Below are 15,563 nucleotides of genomic sequence, written 5' to 3'. Positions count from 1 at the left end.
TGGATGTATTGATATACGTGTAACATAGTCACTTTGCTGTACAATAGAAATTATACAACATTGTAAATCAACTATACTTCAATTAAGTAAATAAATTTAAAAAGGCCCCATCTCTCTGTCTCCGGCCCTGTGAAAGGTGGGCATGGACCAGAGGTTTAGGGGTTCAGGTGGCCCCAGGACCACCTGCCCAATTGTCCTTTGCTAGATTTGAGAAAATACAAGTACCATTCTTCACTTTCTGGCCTCTGGCTGTGGACGCAGGGCAGTGGATGTTTTCAGGGAAAGAGAATAGGCACCCCTCCAGAACATGAGATCTGCCCCTTAAGGGTGTGGGTGTAGGGGTAGCAGAAGATGTGACCTAGCCCGTTACAAAAGCCTTGAATGCCTGGCTGTTTGATCTCAAGACTCAGCATAGGAGCTCAGGCTTCCACCCACACTCCCCACTCCAGGCAAGCCCAGCTGCGAGTATGCAATTCCTCTCAGCCCCTAAAGGGGGCAGCACTGGCCTGGACCTGCGGTCTCTGGCCAAGAGCGTGGGACGAACGCAAATTCTCGCGCACTTAAAGGGTAGGTGACCAACTCGGGCAAAAGTGAGCGGCGTCCCTGCTTCTGCCCTCCAGGTTGGAATGGTGGTCCATCTAGTTGCTGAGGAGACTCCCCATACGCCCAGGCACCCTCGGACTTCAGCATAAGCCCCCAAGGATGGGGGGCGAAAGGACCCCCATTAGAGGGACTCTCAGTCACCAGGACGAGGTAGGAGGGCAGGGACAAATCTGGCTCTTACATCCTGATGGCCACCCACATGGTGACTAGCAGTATGGCTGCGTCTTGAAGGCGGGAGCAGTAGGCTTAGCCTCTGGGTGCGCGGGTGGGAGGAGGAGCTTCTTCTTGACGTAAGGCCTGATGAGGGGCGTGGCTTCTCGGTGACTCGCATGAAGGGGGCGGGCTCTTAATGATGAGACGCCGGGGAGGGGGCAGGCGTTCATTGATAAAAACGCTGGGCTCCCTGGGGCGCGAGCGCGGCGTAGCAAATCCTGGCAGCGCCTCGCGCCGTCTGGGCCTGGCGGAACCCAGAAATTAGCCTGGCCGGCGCTGCGCCGCACCGCCCGCATGGAGCCCGCGGCCGGCTTATTGTCCCCGCGACCCTTCCCTCGTGCGGCCGCCCCGCCAGCGCCCCCGGCCGGACCCGGGCCGCCTGGAAGTCCCAAGCCTGGATCTGAGCCAGAGGTGCTGGCCGAGACTCCGGCACCGGACCCTGGGCGCCTCATCACCGACCCGCGGAGCGGCCGCACCTACTTCAAAGGCCGCCTGTTGGGCAAGGTGAGCTGAGGAGTGGTGCCAGCGAGGGTAGGGGAGCCCTGCCGAATTCTTTGCCCTCGTGGAGCGGGGCGGGGCCGTTTGGCCTCGGCATGGGGACGTCTGCGGGCCAGACCTGCCTGATGCCTTCTCCTTATAGGGGGGCTTTGCCCGCTGCTACGAGGCCACTGACACAGAGACCGGCAATGCCTACGCGGTCAAAGTCATCTCGCAGAGCCGCATTACCAAGCCGCATCAGCGTGAGAAGGTGAGCCAGGGCCCAGGCCCAACGGGCGACGGGTGGGGTGGGAACGGTGACGAGGGAGCCCTTGACGGATGGTAACCCCCCGCCGCCACTGCAGATCCTAAACGAGATTGAGCTGCACCGCGGCCTGCAGCACCGCCACATCGTGCGTTTCTCGCACCACTTTGAGGATGCTGACAACATATACATTTTCCTGGAGCTCTGCAGCCGAAAGGTGAGGGATGGTAGAGGTAGGGGAGGGAGTAGGGACCTTAAGATCCAAAGTTGGAGCCCTGTTCTTCCTCGGCGAGCACACGGAGGGAGGGTCGGGGAGGGCGGACGAGGGGCTGAGGCCGCCGCTCTCTGCAGTCCCTGGCCCACATCTGGAAGGCCCGGCACACCCTGTTGGAGCCAGAGGTGCGCTACTACCTTCGGCAGATCCTTTCCGGACTCAAGTACTTGCACCAGCGGGGCATCTTGCACCGGGACCTCAAGCTAGGTGAGACTCCTGGGCCAACAGGATGGGGGGCTGGGGAGGCAGAGAAAAAGGCGTCTGACACATTTCTCCGCCCCTGTTCAGGAAATTTTTTTATCACTGAAAACATGGAACTGAAGATGGGGGATTTTGGACTGGCAACCCGGTTGGAGCCCCCAGAGCATAGGAAGAAGTGAGTGTTTGGGTGGGGGCGGGGGGGATGGCCACAGTCTGTGTGACACAGATGACGTGAGTGACAGACACTGAGTATATATCTGTAGGAGGCACGATGATTGCCTGATGTGACCGTGTGATTGATGGGAGGGTGGTGTGTGTGGGTGTGTGTGTGTGTGTGTGAACGTGGCGGTGGCAGCCTTGGTTCCTGGGAATGGTGGAGAGGCTGCTGGTCCTATGGGTGTCTGAGTCCTTAAGATGGATGGGGTGTAAGGATTCTTGAAGGTATGACCAGTCCTGCGTGTGAGTGTGGATGGTGACATAAGCAGTGTGTGTGTGAGACAGACTGAGTGTGGAGATGGTGGACATGACACTCTGTGTCAGAAAACCCTGCTGTGGCCATGAGGACTGGGAGTGTAACACAGCATGTGTGGCAGTAGTGTTCATGGGGGGTGTGACAGTTGATGTTAGTGTGTACAGCACAGACCACAGGAGGTGACCGCCTGTGGTGGGAGTAGGGGAAGGAGGAAGGCATCAGTGATGTACCCTCTGTTGACCTGGAGGAGGGGCTGGGTTAGGGGTCAGGAACTCCCCAGTCCTGCAGAGTCGCTGAGCAGCTGGGCCAGGCGGGTGGGCAGGGACTCAGCTGCCATCCCCGGCTCCATTGTCTCAGAACAAACAGGAGTTCTCTGGCCTTTGGTGACAGGCAGCTGCTTTGTCTGGACTCTCAGTGGGGGCAGGGATGAGGGGCCAGGCAGGCTGCCTCTGAACCTTGCCCTCTCCTCCTCCCTATCCCCTGTCAGGACCATCTGTGGTACCCCCAACTATGTGGCCCCAGAAGTGCTGCAGAGACAGGGCCACGGCCCGGAGGCAGATGTGTGGTCCCTGGGCTGTGTCATGTGAGTGCCAGGGTGATGTGTACACAGAGGGTGCCTGGGAGGCCTATGTTCCACTTCACTCCTGACCACCTTTTCTCTGCCCCACAGGTACACGCTGCTATGTGGGAGTCCCCCCTTTGAGACCGTTGACCTGAAGGAGACGTACCGCTGCATCAAGCAGGTTCACTACACGCTGCCTGCCAGCCTCTCATTGCCTGCCCGGCAGCTCCTGGCCGCCATCCTTCGAGCTTCACCCCAAGACCGCCCCTCAATTGACCAGATCCTGCGCCACGACTTCTTTACCAAGGTTTGTGGCGCCCCAGACACAGCCAGTCTGCAGATTCCCCAGAGATTGAATTGGGAGCAGGTGACAGGACCCCTGGGCTGCTCTTCTCTGCTCACATGCTTTCTCTCCTCAGGGCTACACCCCGGACCGGCTCCCTGTCAGCAGCTGTGTGACAGTCCCAGACCTGACACCCCTTAACCCAGCTAGGATTCTGTTTGTCAAAGTTACCAAGAGCCTCTTTGGGAGAAAGAAGAATAAGAGTAAGTCCGAGACATCAGTGGATTTGAGGGTACAGAGCAGCAGGGGGCTTGTCACATACATGTGGGGGTGTGAGTGTAGGGTCCCTGGGGACCCCTGGGGATAGCATGCATTACACAGGCACTTGTCTACACCTAACTGTGTCATCTCTTCGGGAAGCAGGGGGTCTGGGCAGGATTCTGAGGGTTCTATCTCCCCCCACCCAGATAAGAACCGTCCGGAGGAGCGGGACGAGGTCTCCTGTTTGGTGAATGGCCTCACTCGGACGTCCATCGGCCATCAGGATGCCAGGCCCGAGGTGAGGTGCTTACGTGGATGGTGTTCCCCTGACTCACCCCCACCCTCGCAGCTGCAGGAAGCCTGGGATAAAAGAGGCTGGTGAAGCATTTAGCCTCGTGGTGGCCTAATTGGCTGTGTCTCATCGGTCAGGCAGGGTGACCTGGGGTGCCCGGGGTGCCAGGGCAGGGCGAGCCATGGACTCTCAAGGATCTGGATTTCGGGGCCTGTCTCACTCCTTTCCCCTACCCAACTCTCCAGGCTCCAGCAGCTTCAGGTCCAGCCCCCCTCAGCCTGGTAGAGACAGCACCTGAAGACAGTTCACCCCGTGGGACGCTGGCAAGCAGTGGAGATGGTGAGCCACCAGGAGGGTGACGGGTGCTCAAGGTTGCGGGGGCTGAGTCCAAGCCCTGAGGGAAGGGGTGGGTGGAGAGTCATTGTCTAGGGCTTGTGGGATTATTGCCTAATTCTCAGTGCCCTGTTCCCTTTAGGGTTTGAAGAAGGTCTGACTGTGGCCACAGTGGTGGAGTCAGCCCTCTGTGCTCTGAGAAACTGCCTGGCCTTCATGCCCCCAGGTGAGGCTGGGGCCTGGCATGTGTGAATGGTGGTGGGAGTCCTTTTACTGGGAAGCCAGGAACAAGTCCTCATTCCTACCTCTTCTATGACAGCTGAACAGAACCCAGCTCCCCTGGCACAACCAGAACCTCTGGTGTGGGTCAGCAAGTGGGTTGACTACTCCAACAAGTTTGGCTTTGGGTATCAACTGTCCAGCCGCCGTGTGGCTGTGCTCTTCAACAACGGCACACACATGGCCCTGTCGGCCAACAGAAAGTAAGTGCTATCATGGGGTGCCTTGTATCCAGGCCTCTGTACTCAGCGGTGCTGCAACTTGGTGTGTGTTCCTGGGCTCCTGGTCCTGCAGTCTCTGAGGAGGGGGTCTGTCTGCTTCCTCCAGGACTGTGCACTACAACCCCACCAGCACTAAGCACTTCTCCTTCTCTGTGGGTGCCGTGCCTCGGGCTCTGCAGCCTCAGCTGGGTGTCCTGAAGTATTTCGCCTCCTACATGGAGCAGCGCCTCATGAAGGTTTGTGGACTGGGTCTGGGGTGGGGGTGGTACATTCAGGACTAACACATCCTGATCCCCTCCTAGTCCCCTTTGGGGGTAGGTGGACAGTGGGGTGGGTGTTGAAGCTAGAAGCTGACCCTCTAAAGGAGACATGAATAGGGAGAGGACTGACTGGTGTCAGACAAGTGACTGGCCCCTGTTCCCAGGGTGGAGATCTGCCCAGTGTGGAAGAGGTGGAGGTGCCTGTGCCCCCACTCCTACTGCAGTGGGTCAAGACCGATCAGGCCCTACTCATGCTCTTTAGTGATGGCACCATTCAGGTAAGAGCTCCGCCTGGAGTTGGGGGTGAGGACTGGGAGGTCCAGGGTGCTGGGGAGGAAACGATGTGGGCCCTAGGCCCTGATCAGTGCCGCCCTCCTGTGCACAGGTGAACTTCTACGGAGACCACACCAAGCTGATCCTCAGTGGCTGGGAGCCCCTCCTTGTGACTTTCGTGGCCCGCAATCGCAGTGCTTGTACTTACCTCGCTTCCCACCTTCAGCAGCTGGGCTGCTCCCCAGATCTGCGGCAGCGGCTTCACTATGCTCTGCGCCTGCTCCGGGACCGCTGCCCGGTCTAGGCCAGAGTCTGCAGGCCCGGCCACCTCTCAAGCCCTCAGGCCTGAGGTCTGTGCCTCTCAGGCTCTGGCCCTCGCCTTTGTGGCCCTCCCTGTTCCTTTGGTGCCTCACTGGGGGCTCCGGGCCGAATCCCCCAGGGAATCAGGGACCAGCTTTACTGGGGTTGGAGGCGGCCTCCCACCCCTTCTCCAAGAAAAGCCTGAGCCTTAGCCCCCCACTAGGGGGCGTTATTTATGGACCACTTTTATTTATTGACATTTATTTATTGGGATGTGAGCCCCACGAAGGGCCTCCTTCTGGGATAATAAACCGTTTTTGCAGAACTCGAGGGCCTCCTCACTCGCAGTAGAGTCCGTGGACCGTGGCCACGGCGAAGAGCGAGGCGTTGGTGACGGCAGCCGAGGCCAACCCGTCGCACGCGGCGTCCCAGAGCGCGCGGCTGACCACGCGGACGCCCTGGCCCGCGCGCTGCCCCAGCACCACGCTGCACACCAGCTTGTAGCGCGGCGGGCTGAGCTCGCGCAGGCGCCTGCGCACCAGCTCGCACAGCTCCTGCGCCAGCCGCCCGGCCTCCGCGCCTGAGTAGCATGCGTCCCGCAGTCCCTCGGCCAACGCTGCCTCCAGGGCCTGCTGTGCGCGCGCAGTCTCCCAGCGCTCCCCCGGCGCTGGCTCCGTGCGGTACGAGGGTGCCATCCGGCGGGCGGGTGCCAGGGGCAAGCCAGAGAAGCTGACTCGCGAGCCTAGAGGGGGCACGGGGCCCAGGGATGGGCGTCGACCCCCAGGGCCTGCACTTGGCCCAGCCAGTGAGTTGCGGCGTGAAAAGGACAAGACCGGACCTAGCACGGAGCCACGGCGGGAGGCCGGGCCCAGGCCAGCTGGTCGGGTTCCATCAATGCTGGGCAGGTGGCCTAGAGGCCGCGCTGCTGATAGTTTCAGCCCATGATCTTTGGCCTCCTCCTCCTCCTGGCGTCCGGGGGCCACAGGCCTGCCAGCCATGGACCTGCCGGCTGGAAGACCCACACTTGGATGGGGTGGCCCTCACTAGCTGTCTTTGTACACCATCTAGTCTCTTACTTAGTGATGAGTTTTTACCCTCTAATCCCTCCTTACCTGTGTTTTTCGGACCGGTGAATCAAATAGTTCCCAGCTGCGTGGATTCCTGGGTGCTTAGAGCGTTAAGGGCTGTTAGGGACAACAAGGGAATGGACGCTGCTCAGAGTATCATCTCTCTCTCCCTACCCCCTGAGCTCCACTTCACCTGAGCACTATGGACGTTAGAAAAATGAGCTCCAAGTACCCCTCCCCTCCATCTGACTCACCAGCAGAAACGGATGTATCTGCCCTCTGCCTGCGCCTAGACAGTGGCGCCTCCACCCCCTAACCAGAGGGAGGGACAGACAGATCCAGCTCCTTCAGCCCACAGATCCTTCTAGCCCCCTTGAGTCTTGAATCCAGCCATCCTCCACCCCCTCCCTGCTCTTAGGGTGTCTGGCAGAGCCTGGGGCTAGTGACTCAGGATGGTCCTTCCAGCCTGTTTTTGGCTTCCGGCCCTACCTCCAGAGTCAGTTCTGGGAGGGCTGCCCTCTGCCCCAAACTCCTTAGGCACCTGAGCCACCTGCAGCTGTGTCCTCCAGGTGCTCTCCTAACAGTCCTTGCCCGGCTGGCCTGACCGGCAGGTAGGAGGGTAAGGGCCCCTTGCCTGTGTTGTGGAGTTGCCCCGGGTTGCTGGGCAAGCACTCACTCCTCTTCCTGGTTCCCTCTCACCAGTCCTGGCTCCAGCTTAACCTGGGAGTGTTACTGTAAGCATGTGTTGAATGCCGGGTGGCTGAGTCCTCAGGGGAGGGGGATCAACAGGGGGTTAGAGCCTAAGGGCATACAAGTGTGAGTGAAGGGGCAGATGTAGAGGGGGCTCTGGTCAGAAAGGTGTCCCCCTACCCCAGGGCTCTTGAGCCACTGTCCATTTCTCCCCTTATGAAGGCTGGCTCTCTACTTGTGAGCAAGTTGCAGAGGCCTGGGATATGGGGAAACCCTGAGGCTGCTGGGGTGGCTGCTCAGGAATCAGGATCCGGGCCTACAGGAAGGAGCACGTCATGGGCCTATCGTCTCCCCATCAGCCTCAATTAGGACAAACATTTCCGTTCCTTGTATACAGCTAGGGTGGGGCTTGGATGACTTCCTCAGTTCTGGGCTGGGGGAGGGGGAAGGTAGACCCATTGGAACTCAGATCTGATGCAACAGTGATGACTTCACTCCTCAGTGAATCCTGCTGACCTAACTTTTAAGTGTCCTGGCCCTAGCCCCCGCTGTCCACACCTTGTGTGCCCTAGTGCCCAGACTGCCCCAACCCGCACTGTGGTTGCACTTCAGGGACACCAGAGACCATGATGCCTCTGTCAGTGTTGACACCTCCTCACTTGACCCCTCTCTGGGAGGCCCAGGACTGCCACCTCCCAAACAAGCCAGCTCTGGACCCTGAAAATGGTCCACGGGGACAAGGACTTTCCCTGTTAATGGGAGTTCTTCAGGTCTGCTTAACCTGTATGCTTGTAGGGGGAGGGGAGAGAGGGGCAGGAAATTTGAACTCTGAACCCTGGACAGGCAAGGGCCAGGATGCTAAGACCCTCCAACTCTGCTTAGGGCCCCTCTAGGGCTGAAGTTTTCCCTGGGCCTGTGGGAGCTGGGCGGGGCCTCCTCTCTGGCCGGGCTCTAGTTTCCGTGGAAACCCACAGGCTTCCCACCCCAGCGCTGCCTGGGCAGGCTCCCAGCTGGGGCCTCATCCGCAGCCAGCCTCTCCTCCCCAGTCCAGTCTGCTCCACCTCGGCCTCTCTCGGTCCCCTCCCTGAGTCCCCAAGCCTCTAGCCTCTTCCACTGGCCGCTGATGCCTTCTGGGCCTCTCCTGCCTCATTCCTAAACTTTAGCTTCTCAGCAAACAGGCCTCTGGATCTCTTACCCCTCCCTCTCAGGCCTTTCTAGCTCTTCACCAGCTCTAGGGCTCAGCCAGGCCTCCTGCTCCTTCCATGTACTGTCTCTCCCACACGTAACAAGCCTCCTAGGCTGTTCCTCCTGCTTAGTTCCCTGCCCCACACATGGAGACCCCAGGACTGGTTGTGCATGGGGAGGCCGCGCCTTTTTCCACAGCACTCCGGAGCCTCGTCAACAACCCCTTATACAGGTGAGAGGGGCACCTGTCTGTGGGTTTTCCCTAACTGGCTCTGCTGGGACCCATGACTCTGAGGAATCTGAGTACAGAGGAAGTGGAGAATTAGGACTTGACCCTCCTCCCGGGTGAACTCAGCCTGGGGAAGTGGAGTGTAGAGGATGGCTACTGATCACGCAGTATCTGTGATAGCCTGAGAGCCAGAGGTGGGGGTAGTGGGGACTAGTGCTCAGAGCAGCTATGTGACTTCAGGGAAAGGCCTTCCTTTTTTGGATCTTGGGCTCCTGGCAGAGAAAAGCCCTCTGCCCTCTGGATCCTGAGAAATGGAGTGTAACTTGAGTGCCTCCCTGGGGAGGCAGAGGAGCAGACAATCCTATTCTGGGAACTGGGGACTTATAAGGGGAACAAAGCTCAAGAGATTGAGCCAGAGTCACAGACAGGAAGTAGTTCAAGCGCACTGCCTGGGGCTCACTGCCTGTAGTGTCTCTAACCGGGGACCAAGTACAGGGGCAGGGCCGGTCAGAGGAACCAGAATGCAGCTTTCTGTCTCCACCGCTTCAGAGCTGGGGTCCTCCCACAGGTTGGCGATTTCTGTAACCCTACTGCTTTGGGCGTCACAGTCTGGTCTGAGCAGTGGACCGCCCCCCCGGCCCCACCGCCCACCTGCCCCCCAGGCCTTGGATGTGAGCCTAGAAGGCTCCAGGAAGCTCAGGCTTCATCATCTGTCCCTTACCCACTGTGCTGTTCAGAGGCCCAGCAGCTGGGGCCGGAAGTGATCATGAAAATGGAAAATGTGGTCTGGCCCCATGATAGTGCATCACTGACGTGTCTGTTTGCAGTCAGTGCCCTCCACACCCTCCTCCTCCCCCCTCCTGTCTGGAGGAGGCTGAAAAGGCTGAGTTTGCAGTCTGGAGAAGCCAAAAAGAGTTTCCCTTCACCAGAGTCACAGGCTGGGGAGGAGAGGGACATTGGGATTGATCTTGTTTCAGCCCTGGTGCCCCCTCAGTGATCAAACATAGCCACCTAATGTTAGCCACCCTAGGGTTTGGGATGAGCATCTCATTTCAGGGATGAGAAACCTGAGAGGCAGTAGGTCAGAAATCTCTTCCCTAGGCTTCTCTTGCCTAGCTGGAGCTGTGTTTAGAACCCGGCCTGTGTGACCCAGACCTTTTGCTAGAGGGACTGCCTCTTATATGGCAGATAAGGAAACGGAGGCCCAGAGAGGGCAAAGGCAAAGTCTAGAGTTACACAGAGACTCTAGCCTCTTCTTTCTGGCGCTCTGCCCTTCTCTCCCACAGTGATGTTCGCTTTGTGGTTGGTCAAGAACGGCAGGAGGTGTTTGCCCACCGGTGCTTGCTGGCGTGTAGATGCAACTTCTTCCAGCGACTTCTGAGCTCAGAGCCAGGCCCTGGGGTGCCTAGCCCTGTGGTGCTGAGTACCGTGCCAGCTGAGGCCTTCCTGGCAGTGCTGGAGTTTCTGTATACCAACAGTGCCAAGCTGCAACGCCACTCTGTGAGCCCACTGGGCAAGGGTCTGGGTGGGCAAGTTCTGGGTGGCTGAGGGGCAGGAAGACTCTCTTCTACCATGCCAACCACTCACTCTGCAGGTGCTTGAGGTGTTGACAGCGGCTGTGGAGTATGGGCTGGAGGAACTTCGAGAGGTGGGTTCATGGGCAGCCGTCTCCTTTCCCCTGTCTCTTATGGGCGCGGTTCACACCCTGCCTCACACACCCGCTAACGTGGAGAGGAATGTGCACCAATACAGAAAGAAGTATGGGTATCTCTATATAAACAGGCATTGATGCATGCCTATGCGCAAAAGGATATGTGTGCCCTGTGGGGGCATATGGGGGTGTAGATACCAGGATAAGCTAGCCTTGATCCCTGTTCTTCAAAGAGAGACAGGCACAAGAAAAACGCTTAACCCAGTGGCATAAGAAGTGGACAGAGAAGGGCATATGGTGCTGAGACTGTACAGAGAGTCTCTCTAGTCTCACCACGAAGGAGAAGAGGGGAATACTTCCTGGAGAAGGAAACATTTGTGTTGCATCGGGTAGAATAGGTAAGATTTTTATTCAGCGGGGAGAGGAAAGATGGTATTCTAGTCACAGAGGCACAAAAAGAACTGGTGAGACATCTAGTGTAGCTAGACTAAGAGGACTAAGAGTGTGAAAGGAAGAGAGGAAGAAATGAGATTGGAGAGGGTGCCAGGAGCTGGTTCCTGTAGGACCTTCAAGAATTTGGACTTCCTTTACCCAGAGGGCAGTGGAGTTTCAGTGGAGGTTTCAGGTAGTGAGGATTTGGAAGCTAAGAAGAGAAGGGATTGGGAGCCATGGGAAGGGCTCACCAGTCCCATAGGGACAGGGGTGGCAGTGGTTGCCCAGGAGAGAAATGCCTGCCTTTGAGAGAAGTGGAACTGGCACTGTTCACAGGTCAGTTGCTGTAGAAACTGAGGTTGCACTAGCAACCGGTGTTGTTGTTCAGTGGCTCAGTCGTGTCTGACTCTTTGCAACGCCATGGACTGCAGCACAGCAGACGTCCCTGTCCTTCATTATCTCCGAGCTTGCTCAAACTCATGTCCATTGAGTCACTGATGCCATCCAACCATCTCATCCTCAGTCTCCCCCTTCTCCTCCTGCCCTCAATCTTTCCCAGCATCAGGGTCTTTTCCAGTGAGTCTGTTCTATACATCAGGTGGCCAAAGTATTGGAGTTTTGGCTTTGACATCAGTCCTTCCAGTGAATATTCAGGGTTGATTCCCTTTAGGATTGGCTGGTTTGACCCTGTGAACTGGCATTACCCAGGGCTTTTCTGGAAGTCGGGGTGAGAGGGAGATATCACAGATGAATTCAAGTTTCTGGTTAAAATAGTATCTTTGAATTCAGAGAAAAGTGTGGAAAAAGTTAAGTGTCTTGAAAGAAAAGGAGAGTGGAATTTTCACATGGCTCTTATCTAGTCTGATTAGTGAGGAATGTACTAAAAGGTGGGCTGCTGGGCTTGGCTTTGCTATTCCTAGTCTCAGGCCTTGTGATTCCCCGCCTCCCTTGGCCTGGGAGGTCTGCGTAGGCCTGGGGCTGCTAGTAGCCTGGGTGGCTCACTGCTCCAAGGCTGTTCACTGTTTCTGGCCTGGGGCTGGGGCCTTGGAACAGGGACATCTGGGCACAGCCCACCTTCGTTTCTGTTCCCAGCTGTGCCTGGAGTTTGTGGTGAAGGCACTGGACGTGGAGCTGGTTTGCGAGGCCCTGCAGGTGGGTGTTGCTGGACAGGCTTGCAGGAGGTTCCGGTGTGGAGGGCCGGGCTGCCCGGCCTCTCCATGTCCAACCTGACCTCCTTCATTCTGCTCTCAGGTTGCTGTAACCTTTGGCCTGGGACAGCTGCAGGAGCGTTGTGTGGCTTTCATTGAGGCCCACAGCCAGGTACTCCCCACTGCATACTCCCCAGCCCAGACCCCTTGTTCTGCTCCTCCCTGACCCAATCGCGGACCCATAGGAGACCCTCCGGACCCGTGGTTTCCTGGAGCTGTCCGCGCCCGCGTTGCTGCCCCTGCTGCGTAGCGACAAGCTGTGTGTGGACGAGGCCGAGCTGGTCCTGGCAGCCCGGAGTTGGGCGCGCGTGGGCGCGGTGAGCAGGGGCTGAAGGGAGTGGGAGGTAGGGGTGCTGAAAGAGGCTCTAGCTGCAGGAACCAGGAGAGCAGGCGGTTGGGCAGGTGCCCCCGCCCGCTCAGGTTCAGTGCTGACGTCCGCAGGCGGTGCTAGAGCGGCCTGTGGCCGAGGTGGCGGCCCCGGTGGTGCGGGAGCTGAGACTGGCCTTGCTGGCTCCGGCAGAGCTGAGCGCCCTGGAAGAACAGAACCGGCGGGAGCCGCTCATCCCGGTGCGGACGCGGGGAACACGTCTCGGATCGTGCTGGGGGAGGCGAGTGGGGCGTGGTCCAGGGTCTGCGGGGTAAGGTGGGCACTGCGGGACTCCTCGGTGATTCGCATCCCTTGCAGGTGGAACAGATCGTGGAGGCGTGGAAGTGTCATGCTCTGCGGAGAGGGGATGCGGCCCGGGGCACCCCGTGCCGCCGCCGGAGGGGCACTCTGCCCCGGGAGCATCATCGCTTTTTGGATCTGCCCTTTAAGTGACCAGTGCCATGACTTGCGAAGCATTCTGCGCCTCTCTTAAACTGCACCTCCCAACACGCTCGGCGCTCAAAGCGGGCTTCCGCTCCCAGAATGCTTCGCAAGTCGGGGCGGGAAGGACCAGTGTGTGCCAAACGCAGGCGCTATGGGTGAGGTTCCGTCGGTGGGCGGGCCTGAACGCCGCGCTCTTCCGCTGAGCCTTGGCTCCAACCCTGCGCAAAGCCCGAAAGCAGTTTCTGTGCCCGCGTGCTCTGGCTCTACAGCCTGTCTCTGAGCACTACCGCCCGCCTCCTTTACTCCTGTAATTCCCACGTATCTTTTCAACTCAGCCCCCTCTTTAACTCCAGACCTGGCTCCTGGCGATCTCTCTCCATATGTCCCACAGACACTTAAGACTCGATCCAAAATTGTGCTTGTCCCTCATCTTTCCCCAGTTCTGCCCCCATCGTGTTTCTCATCTCCATGGGTGCCAAAGCCAGAAACCTAGATGTCATCCTAGCTTTATTCTTCACATTTGCCTCCCATGGCTTCTATTTCTTAAGAGACTGAAAGCAGAATATGCCACCCCAAAATATGCTGTTTTGGCATAGGGTTGTTTTAAGCTGATTATTTTGAGAAAAAGTAGACGTTTTGAAAACAGAAAAGTTACCCTTTTGTAGGGGAAATTTTTATAAACTAAATCTACATTGGTAAGGGTGTCGCCCTCTTTGTACAGAAGGATGACTAATTTACAGGAGACTTCCTGTGAAATAACTAAGATTTGCTTAATAAACCTTGCTTTCGGTGCTTTTTCCTGACGGCTTTCCCATATCTGGCCTCCTCACTTTTCTTTCGTCATTAGCTGAAGGAAGTATTTAAGCAGGTATTTTCAGCCACCTCTGGGAGTTACTGATTTTTCCCTGGGTATCTCCCATGTGTATGTGAGATATACATGTTAATAAACTTCCATTTTTGTTTCTCTGGTTAAGCTGTCTCATTACAAAGGTCTCAGCCAAGAACTCAGAGAATAGAGGGAAAATTATTTTTCCTTTCCTACAAGATCTTTCCAGTTGGTTCAGTTCTCTTACCCCAGTTCAACCAGTCCTATCTGTGGCAGGAATTACTGCCACAGGTTCTTATTAATCTTCTTGCCTTCACTCCAGTGGAGACCTCCTCCCCAACCATTTCCCACAGTGCCTTTTGACCTGTCTAAAACTGTCAGCCCTACGCCCTTTATTTTCTCTATTTACCCACTGCCCTCTGGACAAAATATAATCTGTTTCACTTTTAGAGCACTCAAAATACTGGTGGTTCCAAACATTAGCAAATTTTCTCTCAACAACTACCTTTGCAAAAATTCACTGGTCCTCAGACTTCCCTGGTGACACAGTAGATAAGAATCTGCCTGCCAATGCAGGAGAAACGAGTTCTATCCCTGGTCCGGGAATATTCCACATGCTTTGGAGCAACTAAGGCCGTTGGCCCCAGCTACTGAACCTGGGCTCTAGAGGCCTCAATCCTGTGACTACTGAAGCCTGAGCACTAGACCCTGTGCTCTGCAACAAAAGAAGCTATGGCAATGAAGCTATGGCACACCCCAACGAACAGTAACCCTCACTTGCTGCAACTAGAGAGAGCCCGTGCACAGCAATGAAGACACAGCGCAGCCAAAAAAAAAAAAATACACTGGCATTCTATCCCTGGATTTCCTCTCTTGGTTATTGAGGACTCCCCATGCTCTCCTGCTCTCCTTTCATTTGTTGTGTATTTTGTCTTCCTGAGGATCCAGATCTCCCTGAAGAAAGATCTCTGGGGCCAGGAGTGGAGCCTAATTCATTTCTACTTCCCCAGTCCCTGACACATAATCAGTGCTCTGTAAATATTCAGTGATGACTTTGCTTTCTTATTTAAATATTATTTTATTCCAATAAGATACTATAAATATGAAATTAGGGACTGACTTTATTTTGGCTGTGCCTCTGGACTTGCGGCATCCCTGACCAGGGATCTTTTAATTTAAACTGGTGCCCCCTGCAGTGGAAATGCGGAGTCTTAACCACTGGACCCCCAGGGAAGTCCCTAGTTGATTATTTGGAAAAAAAATAGTTATTCTTCTTTCTCATGGATTTTACATAAAAATATGTTGTAAATGGGTTAAAAAGTTATTTGTTATTGTATTTCTCAAGACTGAAAATGTGATTACCCTTAATACTACCTTAGATAATGAAAACTGAAGAAGAAAAGCTGTAAGTCCTGGAGGCCTGGTTTAATTTAGAGGGCTGGTTAAATTAACTATGGTATAGTCCTTACAGTGATATTTAAAAAAAATCCATGGTCTTTGGTGAGCAAAGCACAATGCAGACCAAGCAGAGCATGATTCCTTTTGCTGAAAGAAAAGATAATATTGGGAGAAAAAGTTTTCCTTGCTCTTAGCTTGGTAACATTTGAGGAGGTAAAATGTGTTTGCACGAAGCACACATATGAATATGAATATGGAGTCGGTGGGATCTGCTAATGGCTGTGAATCTGGAGTACACCGAGTATGAGATGATAATCACTTAAAAGTCACTTCCCTGGTGGTTCGGATGGTAAAGGGGCCACCTGCAATGCAGGGGACCTGGATTCAATCTCTGGTTGGGAAGGATCCCCCTGGGAAAAAAAAGGCAACCCACTCCAATATTCTTGCCTGGAGAATTCCATGGACAGAGGAGCCTGGAGGGCTACAGTCCACGGGGT

The 15,563-nt window shown here is 56.0% G+C and overlaps 3 protein-coding genes across 6 annotated transcripts; 2 read left to right on the top strand and 1 right to left on the bottom strand.

Annotated features, from left to right (window-relative positions):
• The first annotated feature begins 553 nt into the window (after window positions 1-553).
• On the top strand, window positions 554-5,894 carry PLK3 (polo like kinase 3). Of its 2 annotated transcripts, XM_019957601.2 has the most exons (15): window positions 556-1,320; window positions 1,457-1,564; window positions 1,659-1,775; window positions 1,910-2,039; window positions 2,121-2,208; window positions 2,993-3,088; window positions 3,176-3,374; window positions 3,487-3,613; window positions 3,818-3,909; window positions 4,149-4,242; window positions 4,379-4,462; window positions 4,556-4,718; window positions 4,843-4,972; window positions 5,161-5,274; window positions 5,382-5,894. In XM_019957601.2, the coding sequence occupies exons 1-15, from the start codon at window positions 1,111-1,113 to the stop codon at window positions 5,571-5,573; spliced, it is 1,944 nt and encodes a 647-aa protein (XP_019813160.2). In that variant the 5' UTR covers window positions 556-1,110; the 3' UTR covers window positions 5,574-5,894. The 2 variants fall into 2 exon arrangements, with proteins under 2 accessions (XP_070642768.1, XP_019813160.2); XM_070786667.1 differs by lacking the exon at window positions 2,993-3,088 and having other exon boundaries at window positions 554-1,320.
• A 13-nt stretch (window positions 5,895-5,907) lies between these two features.
• On the bottom strand, window positions 5,908-7,281 carry DYNLT4 (dynein light chain Tctex-type 4). 2 transcript variants are annotated; one of them, XM_019957604.2, is made up of 3 exons: window positions 7,178-7,281; window positions 6,682-6,753; window positions 5,908-6,578 (listed from the first exon to the last, which is right to left on the bottom strand). In XM_019957604.2, the coding sequence occupies exon 3, from the start codon at window positions 6,565-6,567 to the stop codon at window positions 5,908-5,910; it is 660 nt and encodes a 219-aa protein (XP_019813163.1). In that variant the 5' UTR covers window positions 6,568-6,578; window positions 6,682-6,753; window positions 7,178-7,281. The 2 variants fall into 2 exon arrangements, with proteins under 2 accessions (XP_019813163.1, XP_019813162.1); XM_019957603.2 differs by having other exon boundaries at window positions 7,126-7,248.
• A 1,060-nt stretch (window positions 7,282-8,341) lies between these two features.
• Window positions 8,342-13,810, top strand: BTBD19 (BTB domain containing 19). Of its 2 annotated transcripts, none has more exons than XM_070786668.1 (8): window positions 8,342-8,743; window positions 10,027-10,244; window positions 10,405-10,510; window positions 11,909-11,975; window positions 12,075-12,143; window positions 12,217-12,348; window positions 12,473-12,598; window positions 12,717-13,810. In XM_070786668.1, exons 1-8 carry the CDS (start codon window positions 8,658-8,660, stop codon window positions 12,849-12,851), a joined length of 939 nt encoding a protein of 312 aa, XP_070642769.1. In that variant the 5' UTR covers window positions 8,342-8,657; the 3' UTR covers window positions 12,852-13,810. The 2 variants fall into 2 exon arrangements, with proteins under 2 accessions (XP_070642769.1, XP_019813161.1); XM_019957602.2 differs by lacking the exon at window positions 10,405-10,510 and adding an exon at window positions 10,335-10,388 and having other exon boundaries at window positions 8,348-8,743; window positions 10,027-10,240; window positions 11,916-11,975.
• The last annotated feature ends 1,753 nt before the right edge of the window (window positions 13,811-15,563 follow it).

The sequence above is a fragment of the Bos indicus genome, chromosome 3 (assembly GCF_029378745.1).
Source record: "Bos indicus isolate NIAB-ARS_2022 breed Sahiwal x Tharparkar chromosome 3, NIAB-ARS_B.indTharparkar_mat_pri_1.0, whole genome shotgun sequence".
Lineage (NCBI taxonomy): Eukaryota > Metazoa > Chordata > Mammalia > Artiodactyla > Bovidae > Bos > Bos indicus.
This window is presented reverse-complemented; position numbering and strand designations above follow the sequence as displayed.

Bases quoted from the DNA above. Each gene is read 5' to 3' on its own strand.
- PLK3 (XM_019957601.2), top strand. From the start codon at position 1,111: ATGGAGCCCGCGGCCGGCTTATTGTCCCCGCGACCCTTCCCTCGTGCG. The intron at 3,910-4,148 runs GTGAGGTGCTTA...CCAACTCTCCAG, and splicing joins ATCAGGATGCCAGGCCCGAG to GCTCCAGCAGCTTCAGGTCC. The intron at 4,463-4,555 runs GTGAGGCTGGGG...CTTCTATGACAG, and splicing joins CCTGGCCTTCATGCCCCCAG to CTGAACAGAACCCAGCTCCC.
- DYNLT4 (XM_019957604.2), bottom strand. From the start codon at position 6,567: ATGGCTGGCAGGCCTGTGGCCCCCGGACGCCAGGAGGAGGAGGAGGCC.
- BTBD19 (XM_070786668.1), top strand. From the start codon at position 8,658: ATGGAGACCCCAGGACTGGTTGTGCATGGGGAGGCCGCGCCTTTTTCC. The intron at 10,511-11,908 runs CTATATAAACAG...CCTTCGTTTCTG, and splicing joins AGAAAGAAGTATGGGTATCT to TTCCCAGCTGTGCCTGGAGT. The intron at 12,599-12,716 runs GTGCGGACGCGG...CATCCCTTGCAG, and splicing joins GGCGGGAGCCGCTCATCCCG to GTGGAACAGATCGTGGAGGC.